At 35.4% G+C, this 22,196-nt stretch overlaps 1 protein-coding gene across 1 annotated transcript; it reads right to left on the minus strand.

The window, feature by feature from the left end:
• Positions 1-8,234: 8,234 nt before the first annotated feature.
• LOC110628161 (CLK4-associating serine/arginine rich protein) lies at positions 8,235-19,002 on the minus strand. The gene is made up of 13 exons (XM_021774682.2): positions 18,667-19,002; positions 18,307-18,345; positions 18,041-18,189; positions 17,762-17,837; positions 16,330-16,627; positions 16,127-16,236; positions 15,979-16,026; positions 15,648-15,857; positions 15,292-15,393; positions 15,050-15,183; positions 14,670-14,808; positions 8,568-8,702; positions 8,235-8,475 (listed from the first exon to the last, which is right to left on the minus strand). The coding sequence occupies exons 1-13, from the start codon at positions 18,861-18,863 to the stop codon at positions 8,448-8,450; spliced, it is 1,665 nt and encodes a 554-aa protein (XP_021630374.1). The 5' UTR covers positions 18,864-19,002; the 3' UTR covers positions 8,235-8,447.
• Positions 19,003-22,196: the final 3,194 nt, after the last annotated feature.

Raw genomic sequence — 22,196 nt, forward strand, 5'->3', positions numbered from 1 at the left:
GATGTGTGAAAAACTAAACATGACTTGTTTTAGTAATTGGTGTTGATTTGCCCAGTTCATTGAGAGAAAGAAATTCAACAAAGGCAAAAACTTCAAAAGCACAAATGAAAAACTGTTCCAATGGTCAAAAGACTATGAACAGAGCTAGTAGTCACTTGGACAGGTGACCAACTGAGTAACTGGAGGTGGGTATCACAAATATGTACCTTCACGTCAAAAGGTTGGTGAATTTTTCAAGCAAGAATAAAGTGCAAAAGGCCGAATAAAGTGTTTCAAGTCAAGGGCAAGTCACTCCGAAAACTAGAAAAAGTATAAACTGAACAAGAATATATGCATGTATAATCTCTTTAATGAGGAAAACAATTAGTAGCCATGGTAGGTAAAGGGAGACAAGTAAAGAAGGAGAGTAACCTTGGTGCATACACTCTTCACTGCAATGCTTCAAAGTAGGGATCTAGAGTAAGAGTTTAAGTGGAAATAAAGGATCAAGTAGCAAAGAGAGCTTATTTGACTAAGTTTATTTGCTTAAGGATAAGCAAAGGGTTAGGTGTGGGAGTACTTGATCAATCCAAATTTACACCCATTTATCATGTTGTTATTAATGTTAATTTACACTTTTTCTGTCTAATTCTGTGGTTTTGATCTTATTTTACAGAAAACGGTGTAAAGAGGTAATTTGGTGAAAATGCTCTTAAAACTGCCTAAAAGAGGATAAAGGAGAACAAGTTGTTTGCCCAAGTCAAGTTGCAGCTGAAGTGAAGATAAATAAGGAAAGTACAGTCAGCAGAGTAATTTGAATTTCAAATTTTAAATCTTCAAGAAGTCTTTCCCTTATTAAGAAAACTAAATCTCAAGAAGATGCACTTGCCTTCCAAGAATTCAAAATTCAAAATTCAAAAGAAAACATTCAAAATTCAAAATTCAGCATTCAAAATTCAAAATTCAAAAGCCATCTCTACAAGAAAACCTAAGGCAACACTTTCAACTATAAAAGCATCACAAACAAGCAAGAAGACCTCTTCTCTCCAATTCGAATTGCAAGCTACACACCTCCTTCTTCTCTAAGCCGCCGGTTCCTCCTCCTCTTCTCTTTCTTTTATTTTTTTATTTTGTTTTAGCCATGAGTGGCTGAAACCTCTTTTTCTAGTTGAAGATTAGGTGAAACTTTAGTTGTTTTATGGATTGGGAGATCTGAACATACATTGTTTATCTTTTATTTTTCAATATTTATGCAATTTCATGCTTAATTCCATTGTTGCTTTGTTGTTTAGATCAATAGGGTCATTGATTCTTGATTGCAAAGTAATAATTTGTTAGTTTGAATAGTTTTAAGTCTGTAATTGCTTGAATTATTCAAACACAAGTAACTCTTGGTGTAAAAACTAAGGAAATTGCATGATCTAGCAATATCACCATACGTTTGGGTAGCTAGAATTAGGTCTCTCTATTTCTTAATGCAATTGACAGTTGTTAGATGCCAAAGGCCCAAGGACGTTCCTTGGCAACTTGTTGATTAGTAATTAATTAGAGGACATTCCCTAATTGATTTATGCTTAAGGCGGGATATGGTGGTGAGAAGCGTCTTCCACCTCCATAACTAATTTATTGAATCAAATAAAGGAATCTTTGTGTCAATGATCAATCCCAACAACTGAAGTGGATCCAATTCTTCAACTAAAGCCTTTCCCATTATTGAATTTCTTTACTTTAATTATTTGCTTTATTTTGTTGCTTTCAGTATTAGTTTAATTCATCAGTCTCAAAACCCCCCCTTTCTATTTTACTTTCAGTTTGTTTACTTGGTCTTGATAAGGAAAATAGGTAAGTATCAATTCCCTGTGGATTCGATCATTTTGCCACTATCTATAGTTATAAAATTGTTGATAACCAAAAAGTTTATTTTTGATTGGCTTCAATAATCGCACAGTTAAGGACAGAAAAAATTTGACCAAAAAAAGATTGATCTAAAAAAAATTGGTCCATTTCGGATTGTTCAAAAAATTAATGACAATGCCTATGTTCTTGACCTCCCAGATTATATGAAAATTTTCAAAACGTTTAACGTAGTGGATCTGTTTCAGTACTAATCTGCTGATGACAACTCATGGTCGAGTTCTTTACAAGTGGAAAGGAATGATACAGAGCAATTAGTTTTGAATTTTATGAAAGATTTAAATCAGACTCAAGTGATGAAGAAAATGGCTTAACTTTTACTTACGGCATCCATTGGAGACCCATAATAGCTTTTCGAAAAGAGAATTTCGATACAGACAACTTTTAGAAATACGATGAAATCACATACCTATTGCAAAATTCGAGACTTAAATTCTATCTTTTAGAAGTTAATTTTTCATTTTAATTATTTTTAAATTTTTTTATAAATTTTCACATTAGATTTTTCTGCTTTTATAAATAGTTTTTTTTCGTTATTTATGTACTTTTAAATTCCTAAAAATTTTATAAAAAATTTCAAATTTTAGCCTTTTTGTATTTTGTTTTAATAAACGATATTGGTTAAAATTTCTAATAGAGTATAAATCGTCCTGTTTCAGTAAATCGTCAACTTAAATTCAAGCTATTAATTAAGAAAAAGATCTCATGACATTTCATCTTGGCCCAACTAATCTTAGGATAAAAATAAGCATATTAAGCTAAGAAAAAAAATTATAATTTGATTCTTGTGGATAGAAAAATTTATTAATTAGTACGGTAAAAAATATATTAAATTGTCTCTAAAGTTTAAAATATCTATTAATTAGTCTTTTGTTGGTTTTAGTTGTTAAGTGTTGCAAAAAAAAGTCTAAAATATATTCCTTACGAAATACTAATTAGTAGATATTTTTATAAAATTTAAAAATTAACTAATAAATTTTCTTATACCGCAGGGACTAAATAGTAAAAATTTTCATATTATAAGAACTAATAATAAATTCTTACCAGTTAAAATTAATATATTGACTAATATAGATATTTGAAATTATAAATATTAAATAATATATATAATTAAAATTATAAAATTAAATAATATAAATATTTAAGATCATTAACAGATTTTTTTAATCGAATAATTAAAAAGTTAATTTTTTTTATAAAATATAAAAATATTTTAATTAAGTAATTTTAAAATAGAGATAAATTAGTAAATTTTTTAAAAGTTTTAAAAATTTAATACTAATTTATCTTTCTTTTTGAATTTTAAAGATTTTTTTTAATATACTTTTTCAAATTAAAAAAAAGCAGGAAATGAATTTTCTCATGTTACAAAATCTAAACAGTAAAATTTCTTGAGCTACTGCAAGCTTTTGTCATAATGGAAAGGTCACTTGCCTCTTCTATAAGATTTGAGTACTAAAACAAGTGTTTGACTTTTGTTCCAGGGAAGATAGTGGTCCAAGCCCAAGATCATTACTTTGACATTAGTGATGACCCAACTGAGAGTTCATATTTGCAGCTGCAGAAGATCTTTATAATCATTATCCTTTCACAACCATTTGTGCTTTGGGGAGACATAATGGCATCCTAGGAAATTATATTATGTGGAGTTGCTCACTACGTTATTATGTTCATCCTTTTGTTATCAACGAGTTTTAGTTAGTGATACCAATTTGACTTAAAGATTCCACTGCAACTGTATAATAATGCAATTCTCTCATGATTTGAGGCTCCTTGTACAGTACTGTAGAAGTCTAAAACCAATTTCACCTAGGGTGAGCAGTATTCGGTTCAAATTAAAAAAATTGATCGAATCGAATTGATTTGAAATTTTGGTTCGATTTTTTATATATTTCAGTTCGGTTCGGTTTTTAATTTCAATTATTTCGGTTCGGTTCGGTTTTGATAAAAAAAAATCGAAAAAACTGAACCGAACTGATTAGTAAAAATAATATATTTTTTTAATAATATAGAGAAATTAAATCACATTAAGATTAAAATATTTTAATTAAATTTTAAAATACTCAAAATAAAGTGTAAAAATAAAAAAATTATTAAAAATCGAAACCAATCAAACCGAACCGAATCGAACCGAATCAAATCGGTTCGGTTCGGTTTCTGATCAAAATCGATTCGGTTTGATTTTCATAAACACTAAAATTTCGATTTTTAATTTATTCGGTTCAGTTCGATTTTGAACCGAACCGACCGAATGCTCACCCTAGCTATAACCTTGGTTTTCTATTTTGGGGAATTCTTATTTAATATTTTTTGTCCTGCTTTATAGTTTAAATATAAATTTACTCTTTTTATAAAAAAATAAATCATGGTTCTAAAACTCAATTTAAATTAAAAAAAAAAAAAAAGACTCAAAAAGCAAGCTCAAGATCTAAGCCTTAAATCTCAAAAAACCTTAGCTGGAACACAAGAAAATAGCAGTAGAAGCTCTGCTCCCTCTGAGCCACTATGGCTTGCAAGCTCCATTAATAAAAAAAATTGTGATGGAAAAGGGAGTCCCTTACGCCTTCAGAGCTTCTCAAGATCAAATAAATTCCAGCTCCATAAAGCAGAAGGCACCACAACAGAAGCAAGAAGGAAGTAATAGAACTATGAATAATCCCTCAAAGTGCGACAAAGGAAGATGATGGGGCTCTTTGCCATCCCACTTGTACCTTTCAAAATATGTTTCTTTTAAGTATAAATCAGTCAAATCTTTACCAAACTGAGGGACTGAGGTTGAGATAAAAAATTTTATTAAATAAGGATTAACCTGTAGTTAAATCCCACCTAGTCTGTTAGATAAACAGTAAAATATTTAAGTTTTATTTTTTAAAACAGCTGCGCTTTTTAAACACGGCAGGTACACTCAAGTCAAGAAACTGTCAGGCAGCTTTCAAAAAAATTAAATAATATAATTTTGACAACATGCCACGCAGCAGGCTAGCAGGCTTTTTTTTAATTTTAAATTAATAAATTAAAATATATTATTATAATATAATTAAATATTTTTATAATAAAATATATTATATATATTTTTTATAAAATTAAATGTAATATAAAATATATCTAATAATATACTAAGAATATAAATTTATTATATTTAATTTTTTCAATATTCTTAGTTTTATATTATAAAAAATAAAAAATATTATTAAAAAATATAGTTACAGTTTATTAAATATGTTATTGGTACTATATAATTTCAGTTAAAAATAATAATTTTCTACTGTAATTTGTCACAAAATGATTCAGTCCCAATAAATTAAAAAATATGAACAGTTAAAAAATATTGTTAATAAAGGACATCGTTTTGTTTTTTTTTACTGATATTTACACAAAATTTGTAAAATTTAAATTTTAACACTTAAATTGTTGATCCCTTATACAATTACCTTATATACGTAGATTATCGATACCAGTAAAAATGGCTCGGCAACAATTTTTATATTTTATTATTTTTTAAAAATTAGTTTATAACACTAAAATTATACACTACAATAAATTTAATATTTTATAATAAATTACTTTTTAACAATATAAATTTTATTATTAAATATATAATTATGCCATTGTAATATAGATTCATCACTTAATACGTATATTTGATGGTAATTTATAAATATTTATTTTAATATATGATTAATATTATATTTCTTTTAAAAAGTTTGAGGTAAAATTATTTATTGATAAAAAAAATTATTTTATTATAAAAAAATTATAATAAAAAAAAATTTATTGTAATTTACATGATATTATTGCGAAAAAAATTATTTTAAAATAAATTATAATAATTATCATAAAACATTTATTTTAATTTAAAGATAAATTTTTATTAATTTTTTATAATAAAAATTGTATTATAATAAAATATTTTTATTTTAAGGTAATATATAACGTCGCAGCATAAATATTATTAGTCATAAAATATTAGATTTACATTTACTATATGCATTTGATAACAAATTATAAATATTTATATATTATATATTTGATAATATATTTTTTTTAAAAATTTTGGTGTTAAATTATTTGTTGATAAAAAATTTATTTTATTACTAAAAAAATTTATAAGAAAAGAAAATTTTATTATGACGTATACGGTATTATCATGAAAAACATTATTCAATAGTGAGTTATAATAATTGTCATAAAAATAAATTTAAAAATAAATTTCTATCAATCTTTTAGAATAGAAATTATATTGTGATAAAATATTTTAATTTTATGACAAATTAATGATAAAATATTAGATTTGTCATGTATTTTGTATATTTGATAACAAATTATAAATATTTATTACATTATATATTTAACATTATACTTTTCTTTAAAATTTTAGCATTAAATTTTTTATTGATAAAAAAAATTATTTTATTATAAAAAAATTTTATAATAAAAAAAAATTTATAATGACGTATATAGTATTGTCACGAAAAAATTATTTCATGACGAGTTATAATAATTGTGATAATAAAAAATTGAAATATAAATTTCTACCTATCTTGATAATTTGATATTTGGTTATTTCTTCTCCTCCTTTAAATCTGTCCGACATGCGTGAAGACGGGTGATAGTGATCCATGGTGGCTCGTGAGATCCCTTCTCTTCACTCTTTGTTGTGTGTTTAGTCTCTAATCTTAGCGAGGGAACCGCTGCGATCGTGGAAGGTGCCCCTTTCCTTTCTATAGCATCGGGTCCAGTGATGCATGTTCAATGACTCATCGTTTCAATTGGATCGATTTTACATATACTTTTTTATTTTTTTGTTGCTTTTGAAAATCTCTAAATGTGTGGACGACATTTGGTTTTTTCCTTTTTCACTATATAGAAAAGTTTATGGTTATTATTGTGGAAATCCTTTTAAACCGTTGTTTTGTCAGAAGGGTAGACAAAAAATAATAGCGAAAGAGCAACAAATATATAGAAAAGTTTATGGTTATTATTGTGGAAATCCTTTTAAATCGTTATTTTGTCAGAGGAGACAAAAAATAATAGCGAAGTGACCAAAATCCAATCCAACAAAAAATAATTTTGTCCACATTCTACATTCTGGTGGCAAGAAGTGACCAAAATCTAAGAAATTCCTATCCAAGCCCACTGCATCCAAACGATCTAAGGGGGTCGTGTCGTGATGTGTTGGAGTTGGCTCAAACCGGGTGGTGCAGGATCCATATGGGATTTTCATGTTGGTGATGACTCATAGAGCATTGGCCTACCGGTTGGCAAAGCAGTTCCATGCATTGGGTCTTGCTTGCATTTACAATGTCCGATGGCTGTTGGGTGTATGGATATGCTGACCCAGGCCGAGACTGGAAGAGTTGAGATTTATTGGAGGAGAATTTGGATATCCAAGCAAAACAAGAAGCCAGGGAAAGTAGTGGATTTTGAAGCAAGCTATCTATCGAAGGCAATTACAGGAATTGAGCAGCAGAAGGCTGAAATAAGGGGAGGGAGGTATACACGCGGGGAAGGATGAGCAAGAGATTGGAATATTTTGGGCATTAAAATTTTATCTCTCAGTTCACTGTTACTAAATTCTATGGACTGATAGAAAATATAACAAAAGAACTAGCAACATTTATAAATAATAAGAAATATTTTAATTGAACTTGAGAATTATAAGAATTAATTAATAAATTTTTTAAAAATTAAAGGACTTGATAGTAATTATCTTTTCACATTTGTTTGACATGTTTCATTTTATAAAAGAAAAAAAAAATTAACTGTTTCATTTCGAAAAAAAATAATTACGAAAATTTTTTTGAAAAAATATTATTCCAAAACGGTGTTTAGTCAAATTTCTACCAAGTAGTGTATGGGAGAAATCGCTTCCTCTCAAACTTCAGTGCATCATTCCTATGATTAAATATAATTTAAAAAAAGAGAGAGAAAGAAAGAAAGAGAGAGAGAGAGAGAAGCGAATTTAACATTAGAAGTTACAAGTAGCACGATCCAGTTTGAAATTTAAAAAAAAAAAAAAACGTCAAATTAAGAATGGAAAAAAATGGTAAATTTTAGATTAACAAAAATCAACAGTACAATGAAATTTGAAAAAAAAAAAAGAAAAAAGAAAAAAAAAAAAAAAAAAAAAAAAAAAAAAAAAGTTGATCAATGCACCAGAGACTACGAGCTTTCTCATTTAGAAAAGGATGAAAATTTTAAACATGCGGATTGAATTCAAATCAAGACCCTGGATACCCTTCTAATAAAATCCATAATCTTGTAAACTAATCTACAAACTATCGACTCTAGAATACACTGCTATCATGCTCCCACACAGCATACAACACAAAACTCAAGAATAAACCAACATTATCAAAGACAACTTAATATATACTTTTAATTGGATATCTTGCAGTGTACAGAAATGGTAGATGCGATCAAACACTAGGAACAAAAAACAGAGATTGGGGCTCATGCAATTTCCATTATCTTTGCCTAATACATCACCATATTGCCTTTTAGGGCCAAAAGTGCCCTCTTAATGCTTAAAACAGAAATATATTCCAGCATATCTATGATTGCCTTGATCGACTTCTCACCCTGCAATGCAGAACTCTCTAAATTAGATTAGAGAATGATCCATATCAAGCAACAATATTTTCTTTAAAAGATTAAAGTTGCAGCCTTACTACCTTGGGGAACGGGAATAAGACCGAGATCGAGACCGAGAACGAGAATGGGACCGAGAACGGGACCGAGAACGGGACCGAGAATGGTATCTTCGAGAACTCCTGCTCCTACTTGGACTTCTACTGCGTCGGTGTCTTCTGCATTTGATATCAAACGAGTGAATGAATCCAAGATTTTATTTATTTATTCTTTTTTTTTTTGGGAGGGGGATCTATTTTAATTATTCTAAATTAATAGCTCCACTATAAAGATGATGAAGGGGGCACCGCAATAATTTTTTTAGTTATAAAAAAGGCTAATTTAACTTCTTTCCTAGACTTTGTAATATTGATGGTTATCAATCCTAACAAACATCAATTTTGGCTTCAAGATCTTAAAATTTGACGTGGTCTCGACTCTGTAATATAAAAGACCAATAATATTCTTGAAGCAGCAACAAAATGGCAACATGACCCAAACAGGATATACACAATATAATGTTACGTATCAAAGGAAAAGGTATAAGAATAGGGCTGGGTTAGCAGTGTAATTGGAGGGAAAAGTTGTTAGAGATAGTTATAACTGCTGAAGTAGTTAGAGCAGTTATTTTGGGAGAGAAATCTTGTATAAAAAGGGCTGAAACTATGTACAGAAACATAATAGAATTCTTGAAGAGTCATTAATAATTCTCTCCTTCTTTCTCTCTCTCTCTCTTCCTCTCTCTCTCTCTCTCTCTCTCTCTCTCTCTCTCTCTCTCCCCCTTATCTCCCCTCTGTTTCTATTATTCTCTCTTTCTATTTCCTATTCTCACAATATTCCGAGTTAGGCTTCTACCTAACATTGGTATCAAAGCAGGTCCGAAGTGGGCATCGATTACAAACTGTTTTTTTGAATATCGCAAGAATGGCGCGATCAGTAGTGGTGGGGCCGGATGCCGTCAAATTGGCGGAATTGGAAGATCAAGTCAGAATTCTCCAGGACGATTCTCGCGAAACACGGAAGGATGTAGAAAAAGCAAGAGTGGACCTCAAAGAATTGCAGGAGGAAGTTGGTAGAGTAAACAAGAATATTGCAGAATCAAAGCAATCCATCGTGGAAGAATTGACTGCTGTTATGGCAAAAATGTGGGCTACCCAGGGCAACGAAAGTGGTTCTGTTGAGAAAGAATTGATGAAAAGTGGAGAAAATAACAATCTTGGAAGTAAAGATTCCACAGGGATCTTGGGGAAGGGAATATTACCGGTTCCAAAAGAATCGGGGGTTGGTCGGAATGGAGGTGCCAGCAGCTCCACTTCTATGGAGAATTCGAAACTCGAAAAGATGCTGCCAAAGATTGAGTTGATTACTTTTGAAGGGGGCGACCCAAGGGGCTGGCTTAGGAAATGCAGCAAATACTTTGAAGTTTATGAGGTGCCAAATAAAAAAAAGGTAAGCATAGCAAGCCTTTATTTGATGGGTAAGGCCGATTCTTGGTACCATAACTGGGTTAGAGGAAGAAGTAATCAGTCTTGGGAAGAATTTGAGGCTGATCTATGTAGAAGGTTTGGGGAGAAAGGATTAGAAGATGTTGTGGAAGAATTTATGAAAATGAGGCAAGAAGGGTCCGTGGAGGATTACCAAGATAAGTTTGAGGATATAAGGGTGAGGATGGAAAGATTTGTACCTACCTTGGAGGAAAATTACTTCTTGTCAGGATTCATTGGAGGCCTCAGGGATGAAATCAGGCCTATGGTAAGAATGTTGAGACCTACCAATCTTGCTCATGCATTTGAGATTGCAAGGTTACAAGAGCAGCTGCTGCACAGTAATGGGAAACCTACCTTAGCCTCGAAACCCACATTCACCTTCTATAAAAATACTACCAATTCCAATACTATTAACCCCCACTCGATGACTTATAAAACTGCTCAGCTACACCATAATTTTCCCTATACCACCAAACCCCCAAATGAGAGCACAATCTCCAAAAGTGCCTCAAATGTCCCTACTAAACCTTACTCCACGACCAGTACTAACTCCGTAAATCAAACCTCCACCAAACCAGACAATACAAATCTTGTAAACACTACCAAGCCATCAAGACCTTGCTATAGATGTGGGAATAAATTTTTCCCAGGGCACCAATGCAAGCCTAAAGCAGTCATGGCATTGCAAATAGAAGAGCAAGGTAAGGAAAGTGGTGATGAGTATCTAGAGGAAGGGGTAATAGAAGAAGCATTAGAAATGGGGCAGACAGAAGCTGAAATGACATTGTCTGTCCATGCCATTGAAGGTAGCCAAGGAGAAGACACCATTAAAGTCCTCGGAAGGTATAAGGATAGACAATTAGTGATTTTAGTGGATAGTGGAAGCACTAATACTTTCTTGGATAAAAGGGTTGCCCAAGAATTAAAGATTCCTCTAGTACAAATTCCTCCTACTGTGGTTAGAGTTGCTGATGGGAGGCAAATAATGAGTTCCACTATGTGTCCTGAATTTCAGTGGCAGGCACAACAACACTTATTCTCTTTCCCTATGAGAATATTGGATTTGGGGGGTTTTGACATGATATTGGGGGTAGATTGGATGAAGAGTGTCAATCCAGTATTATTTGATTTTGAAGGGCTACAAATATCAATTCAAAAAGAAGGGAGAAGAGTTACTTTAAAAGGGGTTAAGGAGGATTCTAATGCTGGTGAAGTTCAAGAATGCAGCAGTCTTAATAAGCTTTTTCACAAGCAAGGGCTGGATTTTCAATCTCCAATTTTTTGGGTGAAGTCACAACAATCAGACCATGCAAATTACCCTACAGTATGCTCCACCTCCAAAGGTAACCTTCATCCACTCTTACAACAGTTGCTGCACAAATATAGTATTGTGTTTGAAGAACCTCAGTCCCTACCGCCTTGGAGATCACACAATCATTCAATACCATTGCTTCCCAATACAAAGCCTATCAATGTTAGGCCTTATAGATACCCCCATTACCAGAAAACAGAAATAGAAAAACTGGTGAATGAAATGCTAGCCTCTAAAGTAATCCAACCAAGTTCCAGCCCTTACTCTTCCCCAGTGCTGTTAGTCAAAAAGAAGGATGGCACTTGGAGATTTTGCATTGATTATAGAAGGCTAAATGACAGCACTGTTAAAAATAAATTTCCAATCCCTATGATTGACGACTTACTAGATGAGTTACATGGCGCTAAGGTGTTTTCTAAAATTGATTTAAGGGCTGGATATCATCAAATAAGAATGAGGAAGGAGGACATTCCTAAGACTGCTTTCAAAACTCACCATGGGCATTATGAATTCATAGTAATGCCCTTCGGGCTTACAAATGCACCGGCTACCTTTCAAGGCCTGATGAATCACATATTTCAAGGATTTCTGAGGAAGTTTGTATTAGTATTTTTTGACGATATACTGATTTATAGCCCTGATATGGAATCCCATGTGCAACATTTGGAGGCTGTGTTCCAAGTTCTACAGACACAGCAGTTGTTTGCAAAGATGTCTAAATACTCGTTCGGGCAAAATAAAGTGGAATATTTGGGGCACATTATTTCAGGGGAAGGAGTAGCTACTGATCCGGCAAAGATTGAAGCCATGATCTCTTGGCCTCCACCGAAGTCTGTGAAAGAACTTAGAAGCTTCTTGGGGATTACGGGGTACTACAGAAAATTCATAAAGGGTTATGGTGTTATATGCAAACCCTTGACTGATTTACTAAGGAGAGACGCGTTCAAATGGTCCACCTTAGCCCAGGAAGCATTTGAAAACCTAAGAACAGCTATGGCTTCAGCCCCAGTGCTATCACTTCCAGATTTCACACAACCCTTTGTTATAGAGACAGATGCAAGCAACAATGGCATGGGAGCTGTCCTCCAACAAAATGGCCACCCACTTGCATACATTTCCAAGGCTTTTGGCCCTAGAACGCAAGCTCTCTCTGTGTATGAAAGAGAACTATTGGCCATTACATATGCTATCTCTAAATGGAGGCACTATTTGGAGCAAGGACACTTTTTCATCAAGACCGATCATGAAAGTATTAAGCATCTCCTTGAGCAAAGACTCCACACTAGTTTACAGCAAAAAGGTATCTCTAAGTTGTTGGGGTTAGATTATAAGATACTCTACAAGAAGGGGGTTGAGAACAAAGCTGCAGATGCCCTATCAAGAAGAGGACATAACCCTGAGGATGGAATATATGCCATGCATTCGGTGATAGTGCCAACGTGGAAATCACAGCTGCTCCTTAGTTATGACAAAGATGCTAAGGCTACAGAGTTAATAACACAGCTCTCCCTAGATCCTAAAGCTCATGATAAGTACCAATTGAAGCAAGGGTTGTTGTACCATGTAGGGAAGCTGTATGTGGGAAGTACAGGCAATCTGAGGCAGATGCTGGTGGATCAATACCATAATAGTGTTTTTGGGGGACATTCAGGCATCAATAACACTTATGTAAGGCTTCAAAGGCACTTCTTTTGGCCTGGCATGCACTCAACAGTATTAAAATGGGTGCAGCAGTGTACAACTTGTGCTCAATGTAAAGGAGAAACAATAGCCAGCCCTGGACTTTTACAGCCCTTACCAATTCCCAATCAAAGTTGGCAGCATCTCACAATGGATTTCATAGAAAAACTTCCTAGATCTGGTGGCAACGATACGTTAATGGTAGTAGTCTGCAGATATACCAAGTATGCCCACTTCCTTGCTCTGTCTCACCCATTCACGGCTGCCACAATAGCCCAGGTTTTTCTGGATAACATTTACAAATTGCATGGAGCTCCATTGTCCATAGTTTCTGATAGAGATAAAGTTTTTACAAGTCTCTTTTGGAAGGAATTTTTCAAGGGCTTAGGCACCTCATTAACTTACAGCACTGCCTATCACCCTCAAACAGATGGCCAAACAGAAAGACTAAACCAGTGCGTAGAAGCATATTTGAGGTGCATGTGTCATCAACAACCTAAGCGTTGGAGTAAGTGGGTACCTATGGCAGAATGGTGGTATAATTCTTCCTATCATAGCGCCATCAGAATGACACCATTTGAGGCTTTATATGGATATTATCCTCCTGCTCTACCAGCTGTCCTACCAGCAGAATCTCCAGTACAAGCAGTAGCTGAGTTCTTCACTCAAAAGCAACACATACATGATCTGCTTAAGTCCAACTTGGAGCAGGCCAGGAATAGGATGAAACAACAAGCTGATAAGAGAAGAAGTGAGAGGGAATTCCAAGCAGGAGATTGGGTATACCTCAAATTGCAACCGTATAGACAAACCTCCTTGGCACTAAGAAAGAATTTAAAGTTGGCTGCCAAGTACTATGGGCCTTACCAGGTGTTGAAAAGAGTGGGAAAAGTAGCATACCAGCTTCAATTACCAGAAAACACTTCCATACACCCTGTATTCCATGTATCCTTACTCAAGAAAAAATTGGGAGATACCGTAGTACCTCAAACTCAATTACCTACAATGGTGGAGGAAGAAGTACTGGTGGCTCCCGCTGCTGTACTCAAGACCAGGACCCTTGAAAGAGATGGTCAATCTGTTAATCAGGACCTAATTCAATGGACCAATCTCACTGCCGAGGAAGCCACGTGGGAGGACAGGGCCTTCATCCAAGCTCAATTCCCTGAGTTTCAGCATCCTTGGGGACAAGCATGCCTTAATGGAGGGGGTATTGTTACGTATCAAAGGAAAAGGTATAAGAATAGGGCTGGGTTAGCAGTGTAATTGGAGGGAAAAGTTGTTAGAGATAGTTATAACTGCTGAAGTAGTTAGAGCAGTTATTTTGGGAGAGAAATCTTGTATAAAAAGGGCTGAAACTATGTACAGAAACATAATAGAATTCTTGAAGAGTCATTAATAATTCTCTCCTTCTTTCTCTCTCTCTCTCTTCCTCTCTCTCTCTCTCTCTCTCTCTCTCCCCCTTATCTCCCCTCTGTTTCTATTATTCTCTCTTTCTATTTCCTATTCTCACAATATTCCGAGTTAGGCTTCTACCTAACATATAATCTCCAACAAAAATCAATCAGAGTTTTGAAATGGCATGACAAATGTAAAAAAATTCATTAAACTAATATAAAACTATAAATTTACTCCATTTATTACTTATTGCATAAAACATGAAATACCTAGGTGGAGATCGACTATAGCTCCTACTGCGGCTACGACGCCTATAACGACTTAACCGGTTCGTTTCTGCGAGTTTCTCTAGCCTCTGACGCTCCTGTTCTCGTTTTTTGGCTATCTCAGCAGCAGTATCCTTTTTAACTGCAGAAGAATAAAAGCTAAAGATAAAGGACTCAAAAATTGAGGGAATAAGCAGATTAACCAACTTATTCTTCCAACACAAACAAAAAATATTTCCTCAAAGCAATCCTTGGGCAAGCGAGAAGAAATGGTGGCAGAAAGCAAGAGCAGTGGGGAAGAGAGAGAGAGAGAGAAAGAGAGAGAAAAAATTAGAGTGCCAATGAATAGTATAATGACAGAAGCGCTTATTTTAAGATCATACTTTGTTTGTTTAGCTGTTTGCTCATGATCCTTTTAAGTCTCCCCTGAGGAGTTTCTTTTTTCTCCCCTGGCTGCTGCTTCAAGGGACCCCCAGAACTACTTGCCTTGGTTAACTTTGCTAGTGCTGATGACGTGCTGTTGAAAAAGAAAAAAAGTATCATAACACATAACGATGTGGGTTCAAATTCTACCAAACAGTAATGTGTGCGAACATCATCAGTGTCTCTAGACATTATCCCATACCTTACTGCTGGTTTCACTGCTTTGGCGTTCTTTTCCTTATCAAGGGATACACCAGATGCAGGATCCACATGCAAAGCCTCAAGTATGCGACCAGAAGATTGCCTGCAGAGCAGCACAAGAGTTAAAAACCATTCCAACAGTCCCACACCACTTGGAAGTAACTATATTAACACCATTTCAGGGAAATATGAGCTCCAGAAAGGAAGCCTCCTTTCCTCTCCATCTTGGCACTTAACCCTAGGCCTGATCTATTTTAAACCACAAAAGTTTTCTTCAGGAAACAAAATGGATAAGCTGCAGCAGTGTAAAGACTGTCCAATCTATCTTTGCAATAATTAAAGGTCGAGTGCTCCGACCGGCTCAACATATCAGCTTGGGATGGAGGAGATGATGGTGGAGAATATCCTTCAAGCTTTGGTTCGTCCCCTTCACCAGAGCCCCCAAACTCAGTGATATATTCTATTTTAGGAGTCCTTGGCTTGCTACGATGAACTTCATCAGAATGCCCTCCTCGAGCATATCGCCTTGAATGTGACGGTGAGTATGAACGAGATCTTGATCTCGACCTAGAAATAAAAGAAAATCAGACAACAAAAAATCTAGAAGAGATCTCATGATGTAGGGGAAAAGAAAACAAAAATGGACAAATGAACAGAAAGCATAAATGTCAGCAAAATGCTGAGCTACCTTCTGGAACGAGAATAAGCTTCATAAGTTGGACTTCTTCTAGGTTCCCTACAAAGACAAAATGATCTATCATAAACATAATAAGGTGCATTTATTTATCATTTCCTAGTTGCTTGAATGTTGGTTTAGAACAAAGTTGTCCTTCTACCGGTAGGGATCATGATGGAGCACTCGACTTCCCGTGATCCGAGCAGCTTCCCTCTCTCTTTCCCTTTCAATCTGAGAAGCTTTCCTCCTTTCTTTGCGACTCAGCTTCCTCTGAATATTTACAAGCAAGACAATGAAATCCTTGTACTATTACTAATGACAGCAACAAAGGGGAAATCCAAAAGACACTGTTGCGAGACTCACAATTGCAGGATCTCCTTTGATCATCTCCTTTTGCCTTTTCTCTTCCTCTTTTGCCCTTTTATCCATATAAACAAGCCACCCATACCGTTTCACCCCAAATTCTTTTGCTATCATATCCATTCCTTCATCATTGCTATCATCACTGTTAAAATCCTCATCATCCTCATCATCTTCATCATCTTCTTCATTATCATCACCATCTGAAAATTGAGATTCCTCCTTTACATCACCATCATAAGAGAACCCCACTTGTGAATATGAACCCTTGCTTGAAGGAGCTTGTGTCAGCTGAGAAGTACTGGATTTTTCATTTTAAAGAAGAAAGGAAAAATGGAGAGAGTGAAAGATGAGACCATATGCAATCATCATTGCCAAACTAACAATACAAAAGTAAGACAAAGCTCAAAATCCTATAACATAAGACTCCAACAAGTTCCACATACTAGACAAGAAAACAATGAGAATTCACATTTCACATGGCGAAGCAAACTAAAAGCAGGCATGTCATATAAAATTTCATATAAAGATACATATATGTGGGTATGACACTTTGACACTTCCAACACAATGAAATAAATCTCAGTAAACATTTCAGAAAATAACAAGGTACAACAGCCGGACATGAACTTGCATTTGATACTTATTTCCAAGTCCATGGAACATACTAGGCAGCTATAGCACAGAATTTGTCTGACAATTAAAATATCTTTATAGTCAGCAATATGATTTTTTACGTTATTGATGGGACATGCCTCTGCAAATAAACAATTGGAGAGAAACAACTAAATTCTTATCCACATAGCCAACAGTTACAAATTTCACAAGAAAAATGCCATTTTCTCATCATAGCAATTGCTATTTGCTAAGATAAAAACAAATCCATCTAAGAGGTTTTAGCTTTTAACAACCTCCCTAAGCAACTGATAAATAGAATCAAAATTGTTTTCTTTGAGAAATTAAAAGGAGTCAGAATTACAACATGGCAGGTATGTCACGCTCACAACATAACTAGGCAAAAGTAATAAGTCTACACAACAGAAGTTGCAAATATATGCTATTATTAAAACACCATCTGCTTAAAGTTCAAACAATTTTCACAGAATCAGCAGCTGAACCATTCCAATTCCATTTACACAATCTCCGATTCCAAAACCAATTGAAAAGCCTGATTTCAGAACATTCATATATGCGCACACACAATGGCTGATTCTAAAGTAATGACATGAAAAGTGGATGCACATCTAAACTACCTGTGCAAAAATTAAATACAGATTTATTGAAATTGCAAATTTATCAAAATAATATTACATCACAAAGATTGTTTCAGTTCTTTTTTATATTTTTTATTACCTGTAACATCAGCTAAGAAAATGAAACAAAAAGGAAATTGTCTGCCAATTAAGCAAAATGGAAAAAGGGGGCTGAGACAAACCTGTCTGAAGCAAATGGAATAACAGCCTTAGCCTCCATCTCTTGGGTTACATGTTGCAAACCTTCTTCATCAGTAACTGTTCATTCCCAAATAAAAACTCTCTCCTTCAGTAACTTATACGTTACTCATACAAAAAAATTATGATCTCATGACAACTCATTGAAATCCAAAGGTGAATAACCTTAGCTTTGGTTGGTTTTGTCATAAGTAAAAGACAATGAAGAAAACAAATTAGATATGAGAAGTAAACACATAATCAGCAAATTAAAAAGTACCGACATCCTCTACGTCGGTGCTTAATTAAATCCCGGTAACGCTCAAAATTAACAAACTCTTCTAGTTCTTCTTCTTCTTCAGATTTTTCTGGGGCCCGAAAACGTCTGGACCCGGCCTCTCTGATAAAATCAAGCAGGGCACGACCATCAAATCTGTTTCAACAATGAAAGGTACATTCCTTAGCAACACTCATACTATGTAAGAAAACACGAGAGAATTTATTCAAGAGGATACAAAGAGCGAGAGAGAGAGAGAGAAAAAGAGAAAACCTGTCAATTAGAACATCCTGTTTCCCGTTCCAGGGTATCCTGTCAATTTAAGGGTTCAGTCAAGTTCAAATGGGAGATAAATATTCTACAACATATAGGGGCAATGACAGCAAGAGTACATGAAACATCCAACTGAATTTCTAAATGAAAAGTTATTTTAAAAAAATACAATTCTAAGAACCAAAATCGATTTGCAAAGTGTAAAATTCAAGAAAAGAGTGTCAAAATAAAGCCGGAGCTAAACTCTAACTGAAGGCTAAAACAACAAATTGAGTTATCCAAAAAAAGGGCGCATAATTCATTGCAATAGCAATCCACCGGTAAATAAAATCGCATGCATAGAAACGAAAGGGAACATACAGGCCTTGCTGATCCTCGGTGGCTTGGTATAGACCATCATCGCGGTAGGTCCGGCATCTACTGCCGATGACCTGAATAGATTGTTGAGGATCGCCTCTCCTCTTCGCCAAGTACACGGCTCGTCTCTGCGCTCTCTTTCGAGCAGCGTCCATCATGTCGTGGACCTTTCTCTCCGATCTTCTGGCTTCGTGCCACATCTTCTCTCACAATTTCTCCCTCAATGATGGAAACCCTAATCTTGCAGGTGATCGCAACAGGAAACTGCTTCTGTTGTGGTTTTTCCTCGTTTTGTTTTGAAGCTTAGATGCTCCGCTGCGAGCTCTTCAAGGGTCTATTTTGGATCTGGGCTATCCAAGTCTCATCCCGACGTCCATGGGGCCACCTTGCATTATTATAGACGGCCCAGATACGAATTGTCCGAATTTGTAGATTTCGCGGCAAAGCTTGTCCAGAAAACGACGACGTTCAAGCTTTTGAGAATATTTGCTTAGTCGACGCCGATTTTGATACGGTTCTTGCTAAGAATCATAATTAAAATCAGACTTTCAGTATTTTAATTCTTAGAAATTGATGTAACACAATAGTCGCTCAAAATAAGTTATGACGTAATAAGAGTTTAATAAATCAATACGCGATCCCACGCATGGAAAGGAAAATTCAGATACCGTAGTACCCAGTTTTTCATCAAGACTCTCCCTTTCCTGAATAGGTCAAGTCTTTACATAAAGATACTGTTAGTAGACAGACTCCTGTTACGCGTGTAATCACGAGATTTCCGATCAATTAGCTGAAGGGATCTTTTATCAATTAGCCAGCACCAGCCGAATTTCTAGGAAATGCTATAATTAACTCTATCTTCTTATAGTATAAAAGCTAACGATCATAGAGGATAAAGTACGCAATTCTTATACAATTGCTCTTGAATTCTAAGCAATTCCTTACATTTGCCCTTTTTTTTAGTTTACTGACTTGAGCGTCGAAGTAGCTGTCATAGGCACCAACCAGCTCACATTCTCTTTCTTGCAGATTGATCAGTCATAGCACAGCTTCATTTTGACCACATCATTTGATTTCATTGCCGAAAAATCTATTGAATTCTCTTTGTTCATTTAGATTAAAATCGGTATTTTATTCCTTTTTCTATTCTCTAAAATGGCTGACAATACACGAGCTACTGCTAAGGCTGTAACGACCCGGAAACCGGACTGCTACCGGCGCTAGGATCCAGATCGGCTTAAGGCCGCCGGGACCCGTAGAAAGCAAACATTCATCCTGAATACCTGCTTAATCCCATACATAAAAATTTTGAACTTTTCTTTCATTCATTCGCCAAACTCGACCTATGCATGCACTATACACAATCATAATCATCAGCCCACACTGGAGTCCTCAACAATGCTCCAATGGGGTAACATACATACATTAAGTTTGGTTTTCAATAATCATCATTAAACATTTAAGATCATGTGCCACAAAGGGATTAACACAATACTATGGTCAAGCACAACTCTAAACTTTCATAAGCATCATTACATAACATTTTTATATCATACTTTTACATTACATCATATCCATGTCCACATCTAGCTATTACAATAACAATACTCCTGCTGACCTCCTGGTCTACCCTGTACCTGCAAACCTGGGGGTTAAGGGAGAGGGGTGAGCTATAAAGCCCAGTGAGCAGAACAATTAAACATTCAATTTAAAATTTCATGTTTTCATGAAATGCAACACATCACAAACAATTCACATCAAGGATGGTATTGTCACCAAAGTCCTCTACATTCCAAGGTGCCGGGACGTAGAATGGGTCAACCGGTCTTTCTCTTAAACATAACATATCATAACATTCCAACGTGCCGGGACGTAGAATGGGTCAACCGGTCTTTCTCTTACATAGTGCTGGGACGTAGAATGGGTCAACCGGACTTCCATATCATACCATACCGTGTCATATCACATCGTATCATATTGAGGACTAAGGATCATCCAACATCCATCCACATCATCATCAAATTATGCAATGCAACATATTCGTGAATTTCTAATGCAAACAACCTAGAATATCACATGGCATTCGTGATGCATGAACATGCTCAAATCTATATTTATTTGCTTTCAAACATAAGTGTTTATTCCACTCACCTCTGGCTGAAGCTCTAATGACTCTGAAGCAGCTATCTCACTGCTGAGGTCCTCGGTTCCTCGGGTCCGAACCTACACAGGTGGACTCAAATGAGGGACCAAACATTCAAGAACATGACTCTAAAATACTCCCCAAAAACCCCCTAAAACACCTTAAAACAATCATAGAAATCATGCAAAGGAGGGCTGAACAGGGCACTTTTGGCGGCAGGTTCGGCGGCCGAAAGGCCCTCTAGAGCCGAAAGTCATGCACCTTCGGCGGCACTTTCGGCGGCCGAAGGTTCCCTCCAGAGACGAAACTCATGCATGTTCGGCGGCACCTTCGGCGGCTGAAACTCCCTTCCAGAGCCGAAAGTCCACTTTCGGGGGCAGGGTTCAGCAGCCGATACATGCTACCAAAGGCAGGTTCAGCAGCCGAAAGAACCTTCGGCTGCCGAACTTGAGTTCTTTCCAAAGGGCAGAAACTCAGCCTCTCCATGCATAAAAGCCTCCCAACTCATTCAAACAAGCATTTTCCTATTCTACAACATACATAACCAACATACATTGTTCATAAATGCACAGTAAACCCATAAACTCCACATAAACCTACACATGTATTTCTACCCCAAGAAACTTCATAAAACTTACTTAAAACATTAAAGGAACTATGGATCTACTCTTACCTCTTGAAGAACGCGAGGAGAGACGATCCAACTTGGAGATGGGAGAGATCTCAACTCTTTGGTCTCCAAGCTTCCAAAACTCGCTCTTTTGTTCAAATATCTTCAAATCAACATAAAGCTTGTTAAAACATGAAAGATCGAAAGAAAAACATCTAAAATGAACCATGGGAGAGCAAGAACTCACTGTGGCCGAAAATGGGGAGAAAACTCGCCCGTTTCGGCCATGGAGCTCTTATATAGGGGCTGGCAGACCACCTTTCGGCAGCCTAAAGTGCCTTCAAAACTCATGCAAGTTCGGCGGTCGAACATGAGGTTCGGCGGCCGAACCTTTGAAACTTTCGGAAGCCTAACTTGCCCCACTAAACCATCCCACATTCGGCGGCCGAACTTGAGGTTCGGCGGCCGAACCTGGAAATGTCTCCTTGGTCTTTTTCATTTAAAGCTCAATTTCCTTTTTGCTTAAAACCATAAAATACATTAAAACATTTATGAAAACATGCTTTTACCCTTCTAGAGGTTTCCGACATCCAAGATTCCACCGGGCGGTAGGAATTTCGATATCGGAGTCTAGCCGGGTATTACATTCTCCCCTCCTTAAGAACATTCGTCCCCAAATGTTCACCAAACAAACATAGCATGGCATAAAACATAAACATTCACATAAAACACATAACACTTACTTTAAAAGAGACGAGGATATTGCTGGAGCATGGACTC

The sequence above is a fragment of the Manihot esculenta genome, chromosome 12 (genome assembly GCF_001659605.2).
Source record: "Manihot esculenta cultivar AM560-2 chromosome 12, M.esculenta_v8, whole genome shotgun sequence".
NCBI classification, from domain to species: domain Eukaryota; kingdom Viridiplantae; phylum Streptophyta; class Magnoliopsida; order Malpighiales; family Euphorbiaceae; genus Manihot; species Manihot esculenta.

Coding starts and splice junctions, on each gene's coding strand:
- LOC110628161 (XM_021774682.2), bottom strand. CDS start 18,863: ATGTGGCACGAAGCCAGAAGATCGGAGAGAAAGGTCCACGACATGATG. Junction 15,394..15,647: donor CAAGCTGATATGTTGAGCCG/GTCGGAGCACTC, acceptor GCTGCTCTGCAG/GCAATCTTCTGGTCGCATAC. Junction 8,476..8,567: donor TCTTATTCCCGTTCCCCAAG/GTAGTAAGGCTG, acceptor TCTGCATTGCAG/GGTGAGAAGTCGATCAAGGC.